Here is a 25,814-nt window from a genome sequence, read left to right as displayed (position 1 = left end):
TATATGACTTTGCAAAACAGAGCCGTTTTTAAGCCAATATCATTTATAAAACAATTTTTTAATTTCATAATTCATTTTCAACGATCAGTCATAGTACATTAAAAATTTATGTCATGCAAATTAAAGGAGTTGATCTACATTGAATCAATAAAAGTTGTGGGCATCGCAATACTAAGTAACATGTAAAAGTAGTACATGTATAAACAGTAAAATGACTGTCGTAATTTGACAAAGTTGATTTAAAAGACGTTGCCTCGCTTATAGTTTCTAATATGGGATGAACGATAAATCATAGTTAATATAAATATAAATGTTTATTGGTAGTATATAAACAAAATCATTCGAACATGTAATACGTACTTTGGACTTCTTATGCAGATATCTTTCAGCATCTACCTTCTTTGAATGGTAATATTCTTTTATTCTTATTTCATTTCATAGAAAATCTGTGACAATTTGGAATTCGATTAATACTTTCATTTTTCTACCACATTCCTAAAAGTTTTAAAATGAACAGTATCCTAAAAACAGATATATCATTAATTTTTTTAATTATACAATGCACCATCAAATAGTTGATGATATTTATTTATTTAAGCGTGGATTCAAAGTTTGATACAACCAACAATACCTGAACCTATTGTTACTGACAATCTGTATCGAGATCTAACCAGTTTAAAACAATACATGTATGTCTGCGTATGAATATAGATATTCCTTACACTGCTTCAAACGTATTATATCTCTTTAAAGATTAATTCAATTAGCTATAAGCATTAATATTGACTTTTTAAATTATGGCTTATTTTGTGATGCATAAATATCATCCTATCATACATGTACTTTTATTGTTCAGTAAATAATAAAATTTCTTTATGTAACGTTCTGATCGATAGTGAAGATTATATCCACCCTTCTTCTCATTTTTTGACTTATTTACGGGTAATTTGAGAGACTAGTTAATAGATAGAACAAAATACTTTATTTATAGTAATTAAATAATCCGAGTTAAATCAATTTACAAATGCAATTATTATCAACATTTTGTAGATTTCACAAATACGTTTTTCTATATATAAAAAAACTCTCAACGGAAATTCTGAGCTGCAAATAGAATAAAAATAAAGTTATCGTGGATACTGTAGAATAACCTCCTGGTCTCAAAATGTTCTTTAAGTATTAAAGCATTATCTAACGCCTGTTTTTATTTTAACGAGGCCGGGTCTAATTTTTTCTGCCCTAGATTTTTTAATGAAATTTTTTAAATGAATTTCTACTGATATAATTATTATTATAAGGAAAAAAAATCAGACATTTACCACACCGTTTGTTCAAGGGGTCATCTCAAAGTTTGTTAATCTTTAGCATGGGACCCTATGGGATTTTGCCTGAAATGTATCAATTTTGCACGTTTTTTACATTTTTTTTAAACTTCTGCCCTAGGGATTTCTTTTTCTGTTCTACATATTAAAGTTATTGCTTAAAGACAGCAAATGGTAAAAAAAAACAACCTTTTACCTCCTGGTTTGATCCAGGGGTCTTATCAAAGTTGTTTTTTGTATGCGCAATTTCCCAGTTTGCCAGATAATGGCTATTTTTTTATTTGACAAAGACGGAAATGGTGATCTTTATAGTATTATTAAAACATTCAGACACATTTAAGTAATAAATAAATATATAACATCGCATATTAAGGGTCAATAATATAAAATACATGGTAACTGTCCTGAAATATAGAAATTAAGCTATGTTTAGGCGGGTAAAGAAAACGTGACAGAGAGCTAGGCTTGCTGAACCCTCTTCACGTTTTCGAACCGAGCCCAAATATAGCTTATACTTCGAGAAATTTATGTTTATTCCACAATATAACATTATTTTTACGCATCAATCGAGCTATTTTCAACAAATTTTGCTGAATATCTGCAGTTGAAACTATTACGCCATGGCGTCAACAAAGCAAAAATATGACGTCACAATACAAATGAAACGCTGCGCGAAAGCGTGCATACTCGTTCTGTACTCGGCCTCGTTAATTTCAAAACAACATTTCTCGACCTCGAAAGTTATTCTACAGCATTAAACGTTGTATTACATTTCTCTTACAACTTTAGACACCACTCTGTTAGATAATGGAGTTGAGATGAGGGGGGGGGGGATTTCTCTATGTTGTAGAAATACCAATAAACTACACTAAAAATTCTGTTGAAAATAAATAGAAATCAAATTTCAAAATTGTATTTGAAAAAGCCTATTTAATCAGTTTGTTTTTGTAATGTATTGATTTTAACTTTGTGTGAGCAAAAAATTATTATTTGATACATAGCAAAAAGATAAATCATTAATCGCTCTCTAAGTTAAATCATTTTCAGTTAAGGTCAGACGCGACCTATCTTCCATTTATTCTATTTTTTCCTATCTGCACAATGTGAAGATTTCCACTTAGTAATTTTATAGTTCTATTTTTATGTTATATGATTGTTTTTTTTTTATTTAGATGTAAAGTGTCCAATTAAAAATATAAAGTATGACTTTATTTATAAGCATTCAAATGCATTTTGCATGTTATTTTAAGGAACATTCTAAATATTCTAGCTCCAAAAAGAGCCTGGTGATCTACCCTGAATTTTTTTGGAAACTAACAGGTTTAATTGTTAATAATTAAGGAATAAAATATCAAGGAAAATTATATAAAATTGAGGAACGTCTCATGTGTCCTCAAAAAACCGGAGATACGAGTACGTTCTAAAAATCTCAAAGTGCTTAAACTTTATAATGAAAATCTAACTCTTATCCCGTTTACCATCAATCCACCGGAAGCTTGTATCATTTTAATTTATTCTTGTGTACGAAAGAAACTATGATTTTATTTCTAACAGCTTATCTGACAACTTTATACGGCAATATTTCTAGATATATAAGGGTTTTGGGGAGTTGAATTTAAATAACTCTCCTATGCAGTTGGACCTAAGCAAAAATCAACACCGCTGACAACATTTAGTTCTAATCAATAAATTCGATGTAATGAGTTCTTAAGCATTGTTCTTCAAGGAAACTCATTTATAAGTACCTTGTACATAGTCAGATTTTAAATGGTACGAACAATTTAGATATTTTTTGAAGTCGTACATTTTATGTATTCCTACGCCAGAGTTCAATAAAGTATCGTTCAACCAGACGCTCGGCTGTCTCCATAAATCTCCGACAAGCATAGAGTCTCTCTTGCTTGTCGGCGATTAACTGATACAGCTGAGAGTCTGGTTGAACGAGAGCAGAGTTCAATTTTGCTTGGATCCATACAATTTCTCATAACTATTTCGATTACTAATACGTAGTTTGATGGAATAATTCTTTGAATATTACACAACATGATTGATATTGGATTTTCACAAAATTCTTGTAGGATTCATATTATAAAAATGTGCGTTGTTACAACGCACTTTGAAAAATTACGCACTTCGAAAATTGTTTGCAAAGTGCGTTAATTTTGGGACCAAGTCAACGCACTTTGAAAACAAAAATTCAAAGTGCGTTGATAACGTCGATATTAACGCACTTTGAAAAAAAATGTTCATGGTTTAGTGAAAATAGTTGATAGTTTTATATACAATAAATGATTGTTTTAACCTTGTTTAACTTAATATGATATATTTAAAAAAGAACTCATTGCATTCCCAGCTAACTTGATAAACAGTTTCTAGATGAGAATTTTTTTTCTCATGAGACAATATCGACAATTTACACACAAAGAACAATTCGGGAGATTTAAATTATCCAAATATGATATAAACTTTATCGCTTAGCAACTGCATTTTCCTATTTTGAGTGTGCAGCAAATTTACTTATTATCTGAGATATTGAGCTATGCAAGAACGACTATAATTTGTATATATTGATAATGGAGATCAATATATAACATATTTTAACTAGCTTATTGCAGGTGCTAGTAGACAAATATAATGTGATAAAAGGATACGTTAGTTATGTTTATCAAAAACAATATGATCTTTAAGAAGATCAATGCGAGAAAATTAACCCACATTCTAATGTTTGTTTTTAAGTTTATAATAATTTAATGTTCGTTAATGTTAATGTTAATATTCTTTTATTGAAATGATTTATTTGACTGAATACGAGAAGAGGGTTTTTTCAAAGTGCGTTCATTTTGTCCAAATTTTAACGCACATTGAAAAAAAAATTCAAAGCGCCTTGATTTTGTCCAAAATTTTACGCATTTTGAAAAAAAAATTCAAAGTCCGTTGATCTTGTCCTAAATTTAACGCACTTTGAAAAAAATTTCAAAGTGCGTAATTTTTCCAAAGTGCGTTGCCACAGTGCGTATTTCAAATACTTATAGGAGTTTTTTGCCATGCAAAATAACGTTGATTTCAAAATAAATAACAATCGATAAAATCCCATCAGTACTTCAGTACTTTGATTTCATATTAGGCTTCCTTTAATATATTCGCTCAGAATGAAAGTTTTGTTTTTTAGATTAAACTGTTTTTATGGAAATGAAGGAACATATAATATGGTCTTGGCATTTGATGCGCATCAAAACATGATCGTGGGAAAAAAACCGATATGTATTTTTTTTAATAAGCATCTTACCTGAAATAAATGATGATATTTATAGAAATAGAAATATGTGACATATTTTCGATTTCAATACGGAAAAGTTTCAACTTTCTTTCACTACAGATAATTGTTACTAAACTTCAAAAGCACTCATGTACATTGGGCATTCTGATTTCGCATTGATATTCATAATTGAACGTAGATCAGCACTTCCTTTAGTTTAGGAAAATCTTTTGTTCAAATCACACAATGTCATTCATCAGATAAATAATTATGCAAACAATCAATGACAAAGGATTCAATGTAATCGGAATGAAATGAAAATTTTAATATATAGAGTATATTGATTTCTCATTGGTATTCCTACAATGAACGTAATTCATATCCTTTCTGCTAAGAGACATATTTTGTTCATTTCACCTAATCTAAAATACGAGGATATTTAATCAATACTATATTGTATGTAAAACGTAAACAAATAAATAATAAAGTAAAAAAATCATATGGCACAAATTACAATTCAGATGTGGAATCCTTCCTCCCAGAGTCAACTGGTCGTTATCGAAATGATCCTCTACAAAAACGTTGTTGTGTTTTGTGTAAAGACGGACTATTTAAGGATGAAAAACATTTCTTTTTAATTGCGAATGTTACGAAACAATAAAAATTCTCTTCCTTTTATAACGTTTAAAAATTCAAATGAGACTTTAATCAAGGATAAAAAGGACAAAGAAAAAACTAAAGACAAACTCCAAAATATCTCTATTTAATTTACTAAGTAAAACAAAATTATCTGTACAAATCAAATTCATCAACTCAATCTACTCTATCTACTTTATTTGCATATTATATATTCAATGATTTCAAAGAGACACATAGGCCCAATGCGGTGGGTGTAATTTAAGTGATGTAAAATAGCTTAATGTACAATACTTTTGGCATACACATGTCACTATACTGAAATATTAAGTAACTATATAATAAATTTCAGACTAACAAAAATAATCAAATGAAAAGCATTAGTTTATTGACACAAATTGTTTGAAATGATATCTATTATATATTTCATGATATATAAATCTTTTATCACTAGGCCAATTTATTCATTTCTGTGTCCGATTGGTCGTACTCGTGCTTTACATTTTTTATAAATCAAAATTACTGCCACTACTGCTGCTACAAGGATAACTACTCCGGCTACAGAGCCAGCAATTATACCGATCATGTCGTCGGAACTCTTTTTGGCAGAGTCTGAAGAGGGTGCTAGAGAAACAAAGCAAAATTTAAAATAATTAACCTCTTTTTGCCGAAAAAAAAGTTTTTCATTCAAAATATGTATGTCTTTGCACAGTCCAGACTTTTGGAAACAAAACTGATAAATCAATAACCATACTTACAACATGATTCTGAAAAACAATTAGGAAAATGTATTTGTAATTTTAAAATAATCATCAAAATAACAAAAATTAGGTATACACGTTGATTTTAAAATGAATACACATACTATAAGCAGATAAGGTCAATGTTCCAGTTCCTGTGGCCGTTTTGGTCAGTGGGTCCTGATTCTGTACACACGCTCCTTTATTGTCACTAGCATAAACATATCCACCGGAACTATTCACAGCCTATTGAAATGTAAAAGATCAAAGTTATGTGATTTTTCGTAAAATTAACGAAGCGAAGTTCCAATCTCAGAAGTATTGTACTTACATAACAAGTGAATCGGAATGTGGTAGTAAAATCCACAGTACTGTCAGCATTGACCACTGTGACGTAGTAAGTACTTCCTACAGATGTTGAATAGGCACAGTATGCAGCACCACCGTCTGAATTATGTCAGAAAATCATATATAGTTTGATACAGCCTACTTTGTCACAAGATATTCATGCAGCAAATTTTGAAAATTTTGAATAAAAATACGAAGGTTGTCCAAGAAGGTCGTGGACGCATATGATTTAATTCAAAATAACGGCATAATTTTCAGGAAAGTGTAAAGATATTTTAATATTGATTATAATAATGTATATGCATAAAAATCAGAGCAATGGACATTTTTTATTGGAATTATCATTATATATACAATGCCTATACGGGCCGTATGGCCAATTCTGACGTTGAGTTATACATGTAACGCCGTTTCTATAGGGTCGTAGTCTTGGGTTTACCCGATAGTGATATACTGCCTTAAACGACTGGCCAGAGGGTAAAATCGAACGTTTTATTTAAAAAAAATGGCTTGTATTACTTGTAGATAAGTAAACTCGAACTATTTCGATTTTTTCCTGTTTCCTCCATCTTTTGTTTTGATTCTATCGTTATTCTACCTCAGTCGACAAAGAATTTTACGATCTTATGGAAACATTCAAAACTACATTAATTTGATTTGAGATTTTATGACAGATATTTCGATACACAATATGTATATATAAACCCATTTTAAAAATGAAAAAAAACACGATTGTCCACAAAGTCTTGGACAACCCTTGTACAAATATCTAGAAAAGAAGAGCAGTTAAATAGATTAAAGAGAAATTGTCCAAGATAATTTCATTCACACAATATTATTTTTCGATCGGAAAAAATTCCCAGGAACAAAATCTGACATTATTTTGAGATTTATAATGATGATATTGACACCTTTTCTACATTTTGAAGTCACTGGGCACAATTGTCAATGTTATCAATCATGTCTGTTGCAGTACAAAATTCAACCATGTTTTGAAACCTAATTAGCGAAGAGAATCGTTTTCAAGGAGAAATCTTTGAACAATTTTTACACTTTTGAATGAACATCGCTTAACTCCTCGGGTAATTATTAAGACAAAAATGGGAACCGATGATATCTTGGGACTTGGGATAAGTTAGAATTGTTTTGTTGTACATGAGGTATAGCTGATTTGATATATAGGAAATCAAATCTAATAAAAAGAACCTACCTGAGTAAAATTGTTGTTTTGGACACAAGGTATAGTTTACAACAATTTCGGTTTGATCTATACAGACATCCCAAACGCTTGTACTACCACAAAATGTTGTAGATCCATCATTAAGAGAATAATTGAAGCTTCCTAAGAAAGGAATTGGGCAACTACGTTTAGCACTCTGAATGTAACCTAATAAAAGAAAAAATTCTACCAGGAAACACGGTAACGAAAAGTTACATACCCATGTTAGTTTAGTTTTCCAAGATTTATATTTCATTTACATGTACTGTTTTTGGGAGTTGATGGTTTAATTTACATGTACCTTTCTTGATTAAAACAACGGTTTCAATTGCGGAGGGTATACCGTTACTTGGATTGCAGCCTGAACTAGTGTCAATAACCGTATTGGTTGGCACCACAAGTACTCGTTTGCTTCGCGCATTGCCTTCAATATCTGTCATACAACAAAACAACATTAATATCTTTAAATAGTGTTTGGATTTAATTTGACAACATCAAAATGGAACTTTATGATATTTAAAAAAGTCAAAATCACGTACCTGCATATATCAAATATGAATAAGAATAATCTGACAACTTTTTCCATTTGATGCAACGATATATATCATGCAGGGCTCCAAATACATCTGCGGTTTGATTTGACCTACAAACAAATAAAAAAAACAACATTATATTACTTTATATTACAATGTAATCAAAACCTTCTTAATCCTAATAAATAGGGTGAGTTGATGTATACAGAGGTCAGTGGCGTCGGAAGCGAATTAAAAAAGGGGGGGGGGGCTAGACTGATAAAAAATCTTAACAAGCAGAAAAAAGGTCTTTGTTATGGTTGTGTAATGATTATGTATAAATTTGCAAAAAAGTGACACCCCTCCCCCGTTACAACGCCTATGCAGGTAATTAAAAATATTAAGCAATTGTGCGGCTAATTAAAATATCAACATGCATCAATTAGAGCTTATTTTAGAAACGAAACGATCCCCTAAATAAGACTTTGCCGACAGTTTTGTTATTTTTTTTGCAAACAAAGTTAATACATTTAATTGTTTTATTGAAAGAAAATGTACAGGTAAATTTACTTGAAAAGCAGAAAGTTGTTAGACGTGTCTTCATCAACACAAGTCCAAGAAGTAAAAGCGCTGGAGTACACAGCAAGGCCCCATCCTACTACGTAACTGCTGGACCGTGTGAACGTGATGTCTTGTGTTGTATCACTACTGTCGTGCCACTCCCCGTCCCAATCCGCTGGTAAAGTACAGCTATTAACCACTATAACAAAAATTTAATTTACATTCATACCTGCATGTCTTCAAGAAATAAACTGCAATAAGTTTACCGGAATATGAACTTGATTTGTCAAATGATCAAATCATGTAATGATTTTATAACGTACCAATCAAGTTGATATCTCGATTAACTTTTTAAGGTTGCTTTTTATTACTTATGTTTATGATGAGTGTGGCTAATTATTTAGAGTCATAATCATTAATATAATGATGTTTTTTAAGTTTACAATATTGCGACTGTCAAACGATTGGTGCGTGCGATGATTATTTTGACGTCATAAAATAGGTTCACACAGAATTGAACGTTTTTGCTATCCTAAAGATTCATATAAGGAAACATATTTGCAAATGTAAAAATTTAGAATTCAAACTTGTAGATAGACAGTGGTGATAACTTCCAGTATTGTTTCGTTATACTATGTACTACCCATATGGGAACAAGTACCGAATGACAAGAATGTAAGATCCTATACTTTACGATGATCATGAGTCGATAATGGCAAAACTATCAAAATATTCAGTTTTCATAACAAATTTTATTACAATGTATGTTAAAAAATTCATTCTTTAAATTACTAAAGTGCAAAGTTTGATGAAAAGGCTTTTCGGTAAAAGCATTATTTTCAAAATGCTGGTGCCGAACTTAGAATGCACCCAAACATTTGAATCGAGAAAATATTATTTTTGACATGATTTACTATTTCTTCAGCCTTCAGACACAAACATTAAGAGCAATTTTATATATAAATCTAAACCTATCATTAAACAGTCTTGAAAATTTTGCTATAATCGGCAAAAATATGTACATTAAACTCTTATTCTATCCAAATTCTCTTTAGATGATATCATTAACTTCAAACCACATATGAAGTTTTTATAATCCATTTTTAATGCACCTCTGTACTCCTAAAGAGGAGTATCCCTCTTACACTGAAAAAACTAGAGTGGAACGGAAGTGAAAACAGTGTCAAGATAACAATTTGTTCATTAAAGGAAATTGGACTTCTGATCTTGCAATATATTTTTTTTTACATCGGATAATATTTCATGCATATAAACGCCTTTTGTAACACATTCTGTCTTTTTGGTAGGAATCAGAGCAACTATACCATATAATTTAAAGAAAATTCCGTAAAGGACCTTTATTGTTGCTTTCCAGCGGTTGATAATTGTAGGTGGTTTGCTTTGTCCCAGTTTTCCTTCAGGTTCATAAAAATGGAAGCAATTATCAATCCTTGTAATCATTTAATGCAGACCATGGTTTTTTTTTACACTTTTTAAAAAGTATCCCCCACTCCCCCCGAAATTAAGAATTGCTTTCGACTTTGTTCACCATTCAATATATGAAAGATGGTTCCCTCTTCGTTGAAACATTTCTGGCACCTCAGTTTCCTTTTGTAATCTTAAAAACGCCACCCGATGAAACGCTCACTATTTTTTCAATTTGATTTAGAGTTATTATTTCATATCTGTCAATGATGATTTTAGCTGCTGCGTTTGATTTATCATTGATAACTGATTTGGCTTTTAAGACTGTTTGATGATATCAACTGAATTTCTGCATAGTTTTAATATGCTTTACCATCGGTAAACGCGGTATGGTTTAAAAAATACAAATTAGTTCTAAACAATTAAAGACAAAAGTTCCCATACACGAATTATTAACAACGGGGATGGGGTATTTGCAATAATTATATAATGATATGAGTATTTGTAATTGAGCGTAATAATTACATTTTTCAAAGTAATTGGAAGAAATTTGTAATTGGTCCTGTCTTCTATTACAAGTAAATACATTCCAAAAATATCATGTATTTTCAAATACTTTTAAATTACCTTTCAATTACTTTTTTTTTTTTACCAATTTAAAGTTTAAATAGGTGTCTTATAATGATGCTTCTTTTGTATACCTGTTTGGCATAGGCTTTTGTTTCGACAATATTGAATGTCTCATAATGTTTTATATGTTAATACAACATAACATACTGCCCAGGACAATAGGTAAGTGTGTAACTTTGTTCAGGTGTGAACCCCTTTTATACCCAAGAACCCCCATATTTTAGCTTTAAGGGAGTCTAATTCTAAATATCGAATTGTTGTGATTTATACTTACAACTTTTAATATCGAGATGGGCTATACTGCAATTTTTTTTTTTTTTTTTGCATAAAACACATTAATACAAATAAAAATCCACTACATAGAAGATCTTATTTAGAACCAAACATGAACTCAATGGTACTGGAAGAATATTATGTCAAAAAAACTTTTGTATAAATTATAATTAAACAGAACTCCAATCTGTAAAAACATTACCACACATAAAGCCATATCTTAATGCTATTTATACAGGTAATTGCTCTCAAGATTTTTAAAAAATAAAACTAAAGTAATAAAATTGTAATTAATTGCTTTTGTCAAAGTTATTGAAAGTAATTAATTATATTTGAAAAAAAATTAATGTAATTGTATGTGCAAGTAACTAACAAATTTATCAATGTATTTGAAAGTATTTACTTTCATATATTAACATTTTCCAGTGTTATTGCCTGTGATAACAATGCCTATCGATTTCGCACTATACTTAATATAATATACCCATTATATAAATGACGCCAAATTGAGGCGCCAGTGGGGTTTGCTTATTTATGTTTAAATATTTAATATGACGATGGCTTAAAATTATATAAATATAAGTATTAAGAAATCATTCTTTGAATATAATGAGGTGATAATTTCGGTCGGGGCGTGATCAAATCTATCATAAAGCCCTTCGGGCTCTATTGGATTTGATCACCCCCTGACCAAACTTATCACCTCATAATACTCAAAGAATGATTCATTATTCCTTATTTCAAAGTAAACCCTGATTGACAACTTGCATATCGAGAACAAAACACAACGAAATCTATGACAAAACGGATTGTTTTTGGTTTAAAAAAAAGGACCGCCATACAATTTAGTGGTGGCCGCCAAATAATGTCTTGCGGTCGGCACATGAATATCTGGCACCGCCAGATGAAATGTCGGTCTATCTTCAGCTTGCGCGTGCGTTTAATGTAAGCATATGTCAGATACATTGTAGTCTTCCAAATCTCTCTTTCTCATTTTTTTTCATCGTGGTTTTTTTTTGGGGGGGGTGGCTTTTTTATCAGGTTCGACAAAGTGAATGTTAAATCGCTTAGTTATTTGCATTCTGATATCTGTTTCATTTCTCGGTTGTCTTATGAGTATTTTAGCTATGATTAGTATTATTTAGGAAAATCTGCTTTACAATATTCTTACATTTTAAACAATATCTAATGCACGTCTTTTTCAGTAAAACTCAGATAAAGACTAAATGGCATAATCTATTATTACGTAATGATGAACTTATGAAAACATCGAAATTGACCTGATGTACAAAAAAATGACCACTACACTCTTCATGGAAAAAAACCCTTATGCATAACAGAATCCAGATTTTACAAGATTTAGGCAATAATTTATACCCTGATGCATAACAAAATCCAGATTTCATCAGATTAAAGTAATTACTTACTATTCTGAAAAAATTAAAGACAAATAATTGTTTTCACTTTTTGATTATTGAAAAAGAGAAGAATATTAAAAGTGTCATTTTTTTAATAATTCAACACAAAGACTTACAAAATGGACAATTTAAATGTAATTATATCATACAATTATTATAGATAATGATTAATTCAATATAAAGAGAACTATTTTGGGGTGAATGGGTAGGGGTATTTATATTGTAGATATATAAACTAATGAAAGAAATTAGTAGTCAAGAATTGATAACTAAGGATAATTTGACTCGAATTCGAATACATTATTATACTTGTTTTAATCAGTCACATAAAGAATAAAAAGTGATTGTTTTCAACAATTTAAGAGACCACTCTTGAATATTTGTAAAAAGTATATTTTGAGAATATACATACGTTATATATTCAAGTCAGGAATTTATAAACATAGAATCTTGTTATAATAATCGTTTACATAAATATTTTTTAAAAACTTCAAATAAGGAGTCTCTGCGTATTAAATCTTATTTTTGAAATACATATATCTAATTAATAACGCAAAACAAATCAAAATTATTTCTGTTACAAACCCGTACGCAAATCAAGTACGTACCTAAAATGATAGATAATATCCATGAAAATAATAACATATGATATATATTTGAATTCATCTTCATAACGAACATATTACCGATATATTTATGCTTCAGAAAAGTGTTCGACAACTTTTCCCATAAAAATTCATGAACTCTCATATGGATGGGTCGTATTGAATTTGCATAATTATTTCAATCGTTAAACTTAATTTAGCAATTTTTTTCTGCTTTGAAAAGAATAAGTGTTCATTTTACAGATAGTGAACCATTACGTTGTGAATATTGGTACATTTAACTCAATAAAATAACCTTGTATGTAAAAAAAAATCAACAGATAAATAACTATGCAAACAATCTAATGACAAAGGATTAACTGTGTCAGGGATATAATGAAACACCTTACACAAAACATTATTTTACCACGCACATGCTATCTAACATCTTCTATTTAAATAGCTAGCATACAATGAATTCACACTTCGTCATATAAGATAGAGGCAATATTGGTTTTACACAGTAATAATTGTATAATGTATTTCATGTGCAATACTTTGAGATTTCAATATGAGTACATACATTGTGTCACTCTTGAAACTGTAATTACCTGTATTGCTACTGAACATTGTGTCCTCTTTGGGGGATATTCCTCTACAAAAACTTGGTCCAATTTCATTTATTTAGTGAAACGGCAAGAATTCAAGAAACGACATGAAATCAGGCACACAAGAAAATAGACAATGTGTATTTTATTACCGGTACAATTGCAAGAGATGTTATTTGCAGTTGATTTTTTTTCATACTGCAAGTACTGTTTTGCAGGATAAATTGAAATAAATTTATGAATACGGCGCATCAATCGTTGTTTGCACATTTTATTATCTAACACCTCTGATTTTTCTAGACTACTTTTTCTTTTGAGCAGTACCGCAGTTACAATAAATTACCAAAATATAATATAAACTACTTTTTCTTTTGAGCAGTACCGCAGTTACAATAAATTACCAAAATATAATTTACCTGACCCTTATTTAAAAAAAGAATTTCTTTGAGGATACATTGTATTTCACATTTATTGAGACGTTTCACAGCATGGAGATAATCTTTAAGGTGGTATAACACATCATCACGAAATGGCTGACATCTGATCCAAACGACATTTTTTTTATTAAATCGATTTTATTGCCGGCAACATGAAACTTACTCCATACCCGATCGGGTAAAGTGTTGGGTTTGTGATCCGTACATCGAAGTTCGAATCCAGCAGGAGCTTTTGTTGTTACTTACTGAATTGTATTTTTTAGATATTCATATTTTACTCCCCAAACTAAATATTGTTTGCTTATTTGACATGTGTTCAGTTTATTTATCATTATATTTTTCATAATCAAATAATTTACTGTTAATTTGAGTGTATTTCTCCAGGTGTGTTAAAGCTGATATAAATTCATAAAAGCATTTGGTCGCCATATTAGTTATAATCGATCATCATCTGGCACTAGGGTATATATACCAGTGGAGAAAGTTACAGTCGGTTGCTTTCCGATCGATGCATTCAGGCGGCTGCACGGACTTCTAAATGCATGAACTTAACATTGTAGTAAACAATGTGTAAAAATGAATAAAGGAAACTATCAATCAATAAAACATATTTATTTATTCTTTGATTAGAATGAAAGAATTTTCAATGTATCCGTAATATATTGCACAGATAGTGTTACCTAAAGGCCCTGTCACACCAAGCTGCGTCCCTACGGCGTGTTCACGGCGTTGTAAAATTCATGGAATCGCCGTAGGATCGCACGGAAAATTCAGAAAAAAATGCACAGTTTTATTTGAAAATTTAGAAGTGGAGATGTCACGGCGTCCTGATGGCGACCGAGGCGTTCTTACGGAGCTCCCACGGCGTGTAACTGCGTTTCCACGGAATTCTACTTGGCGATTAACTGCGCTCTCGCTGAGTCTCTGCCGAGCGCTCATGACGTGCTAGGAGTTTTTACCGCGCTGACTGCGTGCACAAGACGTTCTTGGTAGGTTAATAATAAATTTGTACAATTTGTATTGATTTTATGAAAAGCTACATTGTAATTGAAACATAACTACTTCTAAACAATTTGTGAAGGACTAGGACAAAACTCTTAGTAGTCAGGTCTACAAAAAAGATCCGGTATTAGTTGTTAGAAAACATAGAAAAGATGTGAAAACATCAGAACCAAATGGCATGAATTCCATCTACGTCTATTGATAGGTCTTGGAATATTAGCAAATGTTACTTCTTACATAGTCATCTACATCCAGTTTGATAATTATTACATCGCTTGCTATTGTATAACAGCCATTGTTCGAGTTTTCGTCGGCTTGATGACAACGCACTAGAAACGCCGTAGGAGCGCGGTATAAACGCAGAAGAAACGTCACGAGAGCGCGATGAATGCAGCAACAGCTCTTTTGGGTCGCTGTGTGAACGCAGCCGAATGAAAACAAAACGTGTTCAAACGCTGTGGATGCGGAGTGAGAGCGCGATAGAGACGCAGTGAGATCCCAAAGGACTCCGTGAGGTCTCCATGCAAGCACAATTGACTTATCACTGCGTCTACACTGTGATTAGCTGTGTTCCTTAAGCGCGTCGACGGATCTCACATGGCGCTGTTGGAGATCTTACGGCGCTGTCACGGCGACCTTACTACGCTTCTACGGTGTGATTATCAGAACGCAGAGCCATGGCGCGTACTTTGTGCACGTTCAAAGTGTGCGCCGTTGCATGGCGTTCTAAAATGTTCAAGGCGATCCCACCGCGACGGACGAAGATGCCGTTGCGTTGTAGGAGACTCTACTGCGTTTACCTTGGCGTTTTACATTATTTAAGGACGCAGCAGGATCGCCGTGAGGACGCAGCTCCGGTGTGACAGGGGTTTTACTTCGCTAGCTTATCGAACACGTGTGTCGATCATACAGAGTACAGAACGTCTGCATCCTCGGCGGCAATTCATCCAACACAGTAGATAAATGATAGTAAATCCAAGAAACTAATAACGTAACATCGTTTTCATCGGTTTCAACACTTTCGTTTCTTAAACCCACATGGTCATTGCACGATCTGGTACAGTGTGTGGTTTGCGCATGTGTGATGTTATAACAGACACAGGAAAACGGTTAACAACAATTGAGGATTTTTGCAATAATGTGTATCTGGATTTCGGTCTGTCTTGTTTTGTCGTTCATGGGATATTCCAAGCCAGTGCAGTGGTTGTTATATCATTTTTGTTTAAACGCGCTTCTACAAGTCTTCCCGTTCAATGTAACGTGTCTGGGTGAATGAAGTACATGTACCTGAATGCGGTGAAGCATGAATAGTGCTATCAGCCTTATATAGGGTGTGTGTAGCGATGAGCAGAATAGAAATCGACAACTTGTATGGCGATAATCGGAGATATAAGGGGAATATTGCGTATATATGAATTCATGTCAGCTTTAACGTTATTCCACTTTCAAGACTGTTGGCTGCATTGAACTTTACAGAACTAGATAATTTGGTATTTAGTTAATTGAAAAATAACTAGTGTAAAATATTATCAACTAATATACTCGCTTATTTTTCATTTATTTATTTATTGTTGTGCAAAGTACAGACATCTTGCTGTACATTCATGATATATTCTAACTATTGGCCATAATAAACAATGATTCTTACCAAGATATCAAAAGCTTTATTAGTACAATGACGTACATGTAGTAGTATTCAAAAGTAGAATGACAAAATATTCACCGAGAATATCTCAATGTAGCTTATTACAGTAATTTTTTGTCCATAGTTTTTTAAAGCAAATATTACTAGTTGGCATTCTAGCTCTTTGACTTTGTTGATAATAATAGGTGGTTCAATTTGTACATAGAGTTTTACGAGTCATCTTCTCTGTGTTCATGTGGAATGATCCGTGCTTTATATTTTTTACACAACAATGTCCCAAACACAAGTACTGCTGCTGCTAAGACAAGTGCCCCTGCTATAGCGCCAATCACGATACCAATGTAGCTATTCGAATTCATCTGAGAAGAAGCTGGGTTAAAGGCTGAAAATTAACATAAAAAATAAAATGATTGGATGCATACATGTCCAATATTAAATATTTATGTGCTATCGCTTTATGAATTAGGGAACATGTGTTTTGCTTGCATTCAGCTTATCAATGAAAAAAATGATAACTTATTATACTTACAACATGTTTCTGAAATAAACAGAACACAATTATAAAAAAAAACAACGAAAATGGTTTGAACTTCATTTAATATTTTTAAAAAATATAATTAGATTTTTAAAAGTACCTATAAAAGATAATTGCCATACCACGAGCAGATAAGATCAGTGTTCCGGTTCCTGTTGCTAACCTGGTTTGTGGATCCTGTTCCGGTACACACGCTCCTTTATTGTCACTTGCATAAACAAATCCATCAGAACTATTCACAGCCTGTGGATAAAAAAGATTGAAAAAAGTTATGATAAATGAACTACTCGTATCTATACACCTAACTTGGATTCAGAGTCGTTTTACCTACATAACAAGTGAATCGAAATGTGGTAGAAAAATCCACAGCACTGTCAGCATTGATCACTGTGACGTAGTAAGTACTTCCTACAAACGTTGAAAAGGCGCAATATGCAACACCGCCGTCTAAAATGAAGGTTGTATATCCATGTTTTAGTGTTTTTCATTAAGACAAGTAAATTTAAGAGGTATTGTAATTGGATGAGTGACTTACTTGAATAAAATTGTGTTGTTGAACACAGGGTATATTTAACCACCATTTGTGTTGGATTGGAACAAACATCCCAAACACTTGCATTATCACAATATGTTGAAAAACCATTATTAAACACATAGTTAAAACTTCCAATGAAAGGGGTTGGGCAATTCTGGGCAGCATTCTTCATATACCCTGATTGTAAAAGAAAATCTTTATTTGATATGATTTGATTTTGAAAAATCTGGTACATTTTGATTTCTTAATCTATACCTTTCTTGACTAACACAATGGATTCAATTGCTGTTGGTTTGAAGGCATCGTCGACATTGCAATGGAAACTGATGTTAGCAGGAACAACACTTATCAACAAAAGGGAGACTGAAAAAGAAACCAACATTAAAATCAGCATGTTTAAAATTTATTGCTTGAATATCTTGATAAAGTCATATCTATAAATTTGATTGGAAAAGTACATACCTTTGTATATTAAGTACGTATATGAAAATTCTGTTAGTTTTTCCCATTTCAGGCAACGATTGATGTATGTCGGCATAGTAGCAAATGGATAAACGATTTGATCTGACCTTAAAGGGAAGAATAAACAGAGAAAAAGAGAGAAAAAGTTGTTATTTTCATTACATTCATGTAATTTACACTCATTTGCACAATAAGCAAATGCACTAAACTGTTTTATTGAGTAATATATCATTGCTAATAAAATAAGTTAATACAATCAAGACGATGAAAGCTTTGAAAAAAAACCTAATAAGTTGCATTTGAATTGTAAATTTGTTGTCATTGAGATTAATTACAATGAAGCGCATTGAAGTGGTAAAAATGTTCGTTTGAATGGAATATTCTAAACTTTGTATCGAACGTCAATTGTTACATAGGTCACGCCCATTTATTTTATAACGAGGAAAACAGTATTCGTAACAATGCTTTCTGAACCGCTCATCTTCTAAACAACACAAGCAGGGCTGCGGACCGAAATGTGGAAACAAGCTGAATCCCGATATTTTCTCCGTATATGTTTTCCATGCCCCGCGCATATCCCAGTCTCCTCAACAAGCTGCGAACACAGCAACAAATGCAGAAGATCGAAGAAGACAAAGAACGTAGCTTACCCCTCTAAAACGAAAAACTGAAACATGTGCATATATGTTGTAAAAACTTTTCTTTATTTGCAATGCAGTACATGTAACAGGAAGTTCAAAACACAAAGTTACTAAAAATACTCTTATTTTGAACAATATCACTGTTTCTGAACATAGTTGGAAAGAACAAAGGAAAGAAAGTTTGTGTTTTTGTTTTTTTGTGTATAATGTCCGTGTGTGAAATTCCTGCTTGTGTTGTTTAGAAGAGGGGCGGTTCAGAAAGCATTGTGACGAATACTGTTTTCCTCGTTTCAAAAGAAATGGGTGTGTCTTATGTAACAATTGACGTTCGATACAAAGTTTAGAATATTCCATTCAAACGAATATTTTTACCATTTCAATGCGCTTCATTGTACGTAAAAGTATTTCACTCTAAAATATAATGAATTTCTCACCAATTTTGCACTTTGACTAACAAATTGAAGGCACGTTACACGGGGGTGGGGGGGGGGGGGGTCGTACCCCACTTTTCTTATTTAATTGACATATAAAAAGTGGATCATCATGGATTTACCCCCCCCCCCCCCAACAAGCTTTTTAGGACCATGTAAATTGATGAATAAAGAAATGTTGAGAGTAACTGAAAATAAAGGCAAACTGCAGCTACCCCCCCCCCCCCCCCACCATTCCCCATCACCCATAGTATAGGATTTTCGTGATTGCGGGAAGTCCCTATGTTAAATTTGTTTACATTTTGTAGAATAAGTCTGTCTCCCCCCCCCCCCCCCCAACAAAAAATAATAAAGCTACATGCCTGAAAGTGAATAACCGTTTGCGTTAACGTATCCCATGTCATATTTCAATTTTTCCAGTAAATTATGATTTGTCATACGAAACTGAATAATTATATTTGACAAAAGTTAGAAAGCAAAGTTGAGTCAGGATAGGCAGCCAGTCAAAACAAATACTATGCGAATAGTTGCTAGGAAAACATAAAGAATCATTTGCGCACAATATTGTCTGTTAAGGCCCAATTGCAGTATTTTACGTTGCCTTCAACATCGCTGAACATTTTAAAAAGCTCTTTTAAGAAAATGTAATATAAAAACTATTGAGTCAAACGATGTGCCAATTATTATCCCCTCGAGCAACTTGTTGCGAGGAGGATACAGCATCGCTGCTGTGCGTATGTGTATGTGTGTGTGTACGTATGTACATATATGTGTCCATTTCAGCCTTTTTAGCAACATTCAAAGAAAACCCTCGCATGCATGTTTATCAAACTTCGTACAATTCATAAGCATGTTTAAAGGACAAACACTCTTTCTTTTCAGGGAATTCTGTTCTATATTGTTTAAAATATCGTTAAAACTACAACACTTAGAAATTTTATGTACGACTTCCGGTTCTTAGAATAGTAAACATTACAAATCAACAACTTGATCGTTTGTTAGATGTAGGCCCTGTAAAGGTAAGAAAGCAAACGGTTTTTTAAATGGGGGGGGAGCGGAAAGGATGTGCAAAGTGAAAAACTGAAGCAGGAGATTAAGTTTACCCGAATTTAATCAAAACAAGCAGAATTTCGGGCTATATTTAAAGAACTACTTGGAGAAGAACAGGTTCATAATTCAAAAGAGACTTTATAGAATATTGTCAACATGATTAACCGGGAATTCATTTTATGTAAATCGCTGAAGATGCATTACTCTTTTTTAAAATATTGAGGTTAAACTTACGACATGTTAACTCGAATTTTCTCATAGAGCAGACTATAAGTCGTCAGATCTTAGTCTAAATGCGATATACGTAATGCATGTCACTGGATAAAGAGAATTTATAAAACTATTTTACTCTAAAAGTTTAACACGTTTGTGGTGTGTTTTCGCTAGTAATAGAGATAAATTGTACAACCACGTAGATGCACCTATCCCCCATGGATACACACAAAGCGTGCAAGGGGATAGGAATAAATGAAATGTTCATTTCGCGAGGGGATGCTCCGCTTTGCATTGCCCTTGTATAGATATACATTTGCAGATATTTGGCAATACCTTAATCTTTTTTATAAATGCCGCTATTTATCTAACAAACTGTTAACATCATATATAAAACTGTTGATTCAAACGATCTGCTCTTTATTTAAATATACATTTTGAGATACTTGCCAATACCTTACAAACTGTCAACGGATAAATTCGTTTCTTTTGGGTAAATTAATCGGCGCATTAATTACGTTTTGCATATATTTCGTTGTTCTACTGTGGTTTCATCAATATTCGTTGAATACCAATTTTCGTGGATTTCGTTTTTAAGTTGATCCATGAAATTTAATGTTCATTGAAATGCAATTTCTATTGACGATTTGTATTAATGGGGTCATTGGCCATGAATTTACATATCCTTGAAACTGTGATTTTCACTTTATCCACAAAAATTGACACCCTTGAATATTAATGAAACCACAGTATTCAAGAATAACAACGTTTATTAATAAACTATTACAATTATCAATTTCAAGCGTTTAATATTAAGCAGGCAATTTAGATTTTCTTATTTAATTTAATCTTTTCTACTTCCGGATATGCACTCGTTACATTTAACTTATGAAATCAGGTTTGTTTTTGATTTCCAAAACAAAGTATTCAAAAGTTTTATGAGATAGATAGATAGATAGATAGATAGATAGATAGATAGATAGATAGATAGATAGATATATATATAGATATATATATATATATATATATATATATATATATATATATATATATATATATATATATATATATGAAAAAGTTTATTTACTGAAAAAGTAGAAGATTGTTATTTGGATCGTAGTCTACACATGTCCACGAAGTGACACTACTACTAAATAGTGGTACTGTATTACTCCATCCAATAACGGTATTGTTTGACTGTGTGAACGTGATGTCTTGTGTTGTATCACTACTATCGTGCCATTCGCCGTCCCAATCCTTAGGGAGGATGCAGCCATACACACCTGTTATGCAAACATTATTTGTTTTAGACAAAGAGTCATGCATCACACACTATGTCAAAAGTCTGAACTTTATTCTCATTCATTCATCTTGCGTCAGTAGATATAACGAACAGTGTCGCTATTAAATCGTTTAATAAAATTTATTTTTTCAAAATAATGAACAGTCTATCCAACGTTTTAAAATGCAAATATTTTTATTTCTATTTTTTAGTTTTTGATAAATTGAAGATTTATGATACATGGATACAGGAGAAAAGCCCTATTAATTTTGCCCAACATTGAGCTTTGCTACTACCAGTAATTTTACCCAATACAAGTACCTGAATTAAAAATATCCCAATAAGTCTAAGTTCATTTGCAATGAAATAGAACAACAGGTTGCGTTAAAGGTTGTTTATTCAATGAACCAAATTTGGATTGTTTAAATTGAAAACAATAGATTTAACAACAACAAAAAAATCAGTGAATAAATGACAAATTAATTTGCAAATGTGAGATTAAAAACCGCCACAACTGAAAGACCTTGGTCTTGAGGGACCCCACCCTCTTCGCCTATAAAACCTTTAAAACCAAACCAAATGCATTTTTATGTATATCGGAGTAGAGGATATCACAATAGATGATAGTTTACTTTTTAATCGATAATTTCTTTTTAAAATTTCAAACATCAACCATTTTTTATACGTCTTCATTTATGTAGTTTTCCAAAATAGCTTCCAATCGTTCCTGTACGATTCAATATATTTTTATTCAAACCAATTATATATGTATACAGGTAAGTTTTTATGATGAACGATTTATTGCTAACTTTCATGCCGATAGCACACCACTACAAAATCAAGTGAAAAAAAAAACGCCCATCAAGTTAAAAAAAACTCCATAGAATTTTATTTAAAAGTTTCAATGTTTTTCTTAATCTATAGAGTCTTAAATAGCCAAAACCTTCAAACAATTTCAAATTATTAACGTTTTCTCGATTGACTTTTAAGTATATTTCCTACGATCAATTATATCCATTAAAAATCAAATATTTTCATTTAAAAGACATTTTTGCTTTGTAATACTTTTAAATTTCAGATAACATTTAGCATGCGCAAGTATTCTTACAAAAATCTACATATAGACTAAGAGTCATTATCTAATATGGTTTGATGAGGTTTCATTTTAAGCTTAACATAATAAAATGCTGTACAAAAATCAATTTGGCCAGTTTAAAGCAATAATTATGCATATGATAAGAGTCATCCTTAAATTGCTTCAAACATACAAACATATTACCTGGCAGTTTTAACGGTGAAACCATTGAAATCTCTCTCTCTCTCTCTCTCTCTCTCTCTCTCTCTCTCTCTCTTAAAACTTCTATGTAAAATGACATCCTTATATTGGTTTCCCACCTTCGGGGATCCTGATTTCAACATGTATAAATTTACACTATGTAAAGATGAATTTAAAAATAATATAATTTTAAAAGGGCAAACATTCCTTTTTATTGTCATATCAATGTTGATTTCTGTGATCCAATTTAAGGAATAGACAAGAATAATTTTAAGGGTTTCCTTGAACGACTTGAATCAGATAAAACAGCCTTTATAATTTGTTTATAATTGATCATTACAGCAAGGTGAACAAAATCGTTAATGTTCATCAATCAAGTTTATCAAGTTCATTTTTCTGAAGTGCGTTTTTAATTCCTTAGTTGACCATGTAATTTGAAAGATTATTTCACCATATGATTATTTAGGGGCATATTTGGTAATAATTAATTTTTTGAAATTCAGAAACTGGAATACCAGAAGAAATTTAAAAAATATGATTGATTAGAAAATAGTGATTAATAGGAAATGAGAATTATATAAAATTGTATCTTTAACAAGTGATGAAGGTGTTTCTTTACGTTGTAGAAATACCAATGAACAAAAAGAAGCGAGAAGCCACAGTTTGATATATAATGATAAATCTGCTCAACTTCATGGTTATTCTTGCTAAAATCCATTTTCAAAATTTTAAGAAAATCACTATTATTTTTTTCCTTGTAATGTATCGACAACTTAAGTAGAATTAACTACATGTTTTACAAAAAAAGACCTTTTTGTATAATGTACAAAAGTATTTAGGGAGTTTGATAAAATTCTGGTCGACAAATTACTAATTTTGTTTTTTCCCTTTTTAAAAAGAGTAAAATTTCATAAATAGCAAATAAAGTTTTGACAAATTGCACTCCATGTTAATAAGCAGGATTTTGATTTTGAATTACCATTTTTTATCAAAATCATTTTCATTTTCCTTGACATCTATGTTATAAATATTGTTTATCTGTTTACTGTAAAACCTTCACGATGACTATAAGACATTTTGACTAACAAATTTAATGTAATCCACGCGTAATAATGACATCACACGTATTTCGATTTAATCATGTACATATTATTATAATATATACGTGAATACAATTGTATACATTATATACATGTATGATATAATAATGCCATGCGTCCTATAAGTTGCTAACTATGATATTCTTTTTTAAAAATAGTTTAAATAATTTTTCTCAATGTCCCCAGACTGGTAAAGAAACATATAACCTTATTTTAGCATTGTATAATAGACGACGTGCAACAAACAATAATTATTTCTGTTTTAAACCGGCAAGAAATTCAAGTATCTTACCTATAATGATAGATGATATCCATAAAAAAAGACACATGCGATAAATTTTTGAATTCATCTTCAAAACGGGCAAGTTTCTAATATTCTTATAGTACAGAAAAGTATTCGATAATTTTCCAATAAAAAATTACGAACACTCATATACATGTAGATTGGACGTATTAAATTCGCATAATTATTCCAACTATTAAAGCTAATTCGGCAATTTCTTTCTAGTTTGAGTAGAAAATTGTTCAATTCACACTATTTGAATCATTATGTTGTGAATATGAACACATTTAACTCAATAAAATAACACTCTGTGAAAAAAATTCAACAGATAAATAATTGTGCAAACAATTCAATGACAAAGGATTAACTGTGCCAGAGGTATAATGAAACATTTCACAAAAAACATTTAACCACGTACATGCTATTTAACATTTCCTATTTAAATAGCTAGAATACAATGATTTCACACTTCGTCATATATTATAGAGGCAATATTATATTTATTCAGAAATAATGGTGTGATTTATTTCATGTGCAGTAGTTCGAGAGTTCAATATGAAAACATACATTTTGTCACTCTTGAAGACTGTATAATTACCGGTATTGCTATTGAACATTGAGGGTTTTTTAAAGAAATACCTCTACAAAAGCCCTACTTGTTAAATGTTCCATTTACATTAGTGAAAGGTCAGAAATTCACGAAACGGCAAGAATTCAAGCACACAAGAAAATGGACAATGTATATTATACTGGTACAATTACAAGAGATGATATTCGCAGTTGATTTTCTTCATACTACAAGTACTATTTTGCAGTTTACATTGAAATAGATTTATGAATACGGTGCATTAACCGTTGTTTACACATATTATTATCTAACATCTATGACCCTCCTAAACTTTATTAATCTATCAAGCACTACCGCAGTTACGATAAATGACGAAAATGTAATATACATAAACTTTATTAAAAAAAAATTCCGAAGATACACGGTAATTCTTACAAAAATACTCCCTTTTTTGAGACGTTTCACAACATGACGACAACCTTTGAAGACTATGTTGGCTGCATTGAACGTCACAGAACAAGAAAATTTGGTATTACGGAAATTTTGAACATGGTTCCGGTAAATGATTAACTATTATATTCGTTTATATTTTATTCAATCTTTTTTTTTTTGCAAAGTACAAACATTTTTTGTATATTTATGATATATTATACCCATTGACAACAATGAACAATGAAATATTTGCAAGTCATTAAAAGCTTTATAGATACAATAACGCACTAGTATCAAAAATTGTATGTAGAATGATGAAATATTCACCGAGAAAATCTAAGTAAGTTATAAACCCTTGTTATTGATTGGAAACATTCTTAGATTAGCAAT

The 25,814-nt window shown here is 31.4% G+C and overlaps 2 protein-coding genes across 2 annotated transcripts; both read right to left on the bottom strand.

Annotated features, from left to right (window-relative positions):
• Nucleotides 1–5,612: 5,612 nt before the first annotated feature.
• Nucleotides 5,613–9,241, bottom strand: LOC128191368 (uncharacterized). Its single transcript, XM_052863438.1, has 9 exons — nt 9,238–9,241; nt 8,604–8,793; nt 8,061–8,164; nt 7,823–7,954; nt 7,513–7,689; nt 6,286–6,401; nt 6,080–6,200; nt 5,973–5,981; nt 5,613–5,838 (listed from the first exon to the last, which is right to left on the bottom strand). The coding sequence occupies exons 1-9, from the start codon at nt 9,239–9,241 to the stop codon at nt 5,675–5,677; spliced, it is 1,017 nt and encodes a 338-aa protein (XP_052719398.1). The 3' UTR covers nt 5,613–5,674.
• A 7,387-nt stretch (nt 9,242–16,628) lies between these two features.
• LOC128192350 (uncharacterized) lies at nt 16,629–17,858 on the bottom strand. The gene is made up of 5 exons (XM_052864959.1): nt 17,687–17,858; nt 17,483–17,598; nt 17,274–17,394; nt 17,146–17,154; nt 16,629–16,998 (listed from the first exon to the last, which is right to left on the bottom strand). The coding sequence occupies exons 1-5, from the start codon at nt 17,856–17,858 to the stop codon at nt 16,826–16,828; spliced, it is 591 nt and encodes a 196-aa protein (XP_052720919.1). The 3' UTR covers nt 16,629–16,825.
• Nucleotides 17,859–25,814: the final 7,956 nt, after the last annotated feature.

This window comes from Crassostrea angulata, chromosome 7 (genome assembly GCF_025612915.1).
Source record: "Crassostrea angulata isolate pt1a10 chromosome 7, ASM2561291v2, whole genome shotgun sequence".
In the NCBI taxonomy this organism is placed as follows: Eukaryota; Metazoa; Mollusca; class Bivalvia; order Ostreida; family Ostreidae; genus Magallana; species Magallana angulata.
This window is presented reverse-complemented; position numbering and strand designations above follow the sequence as displayed.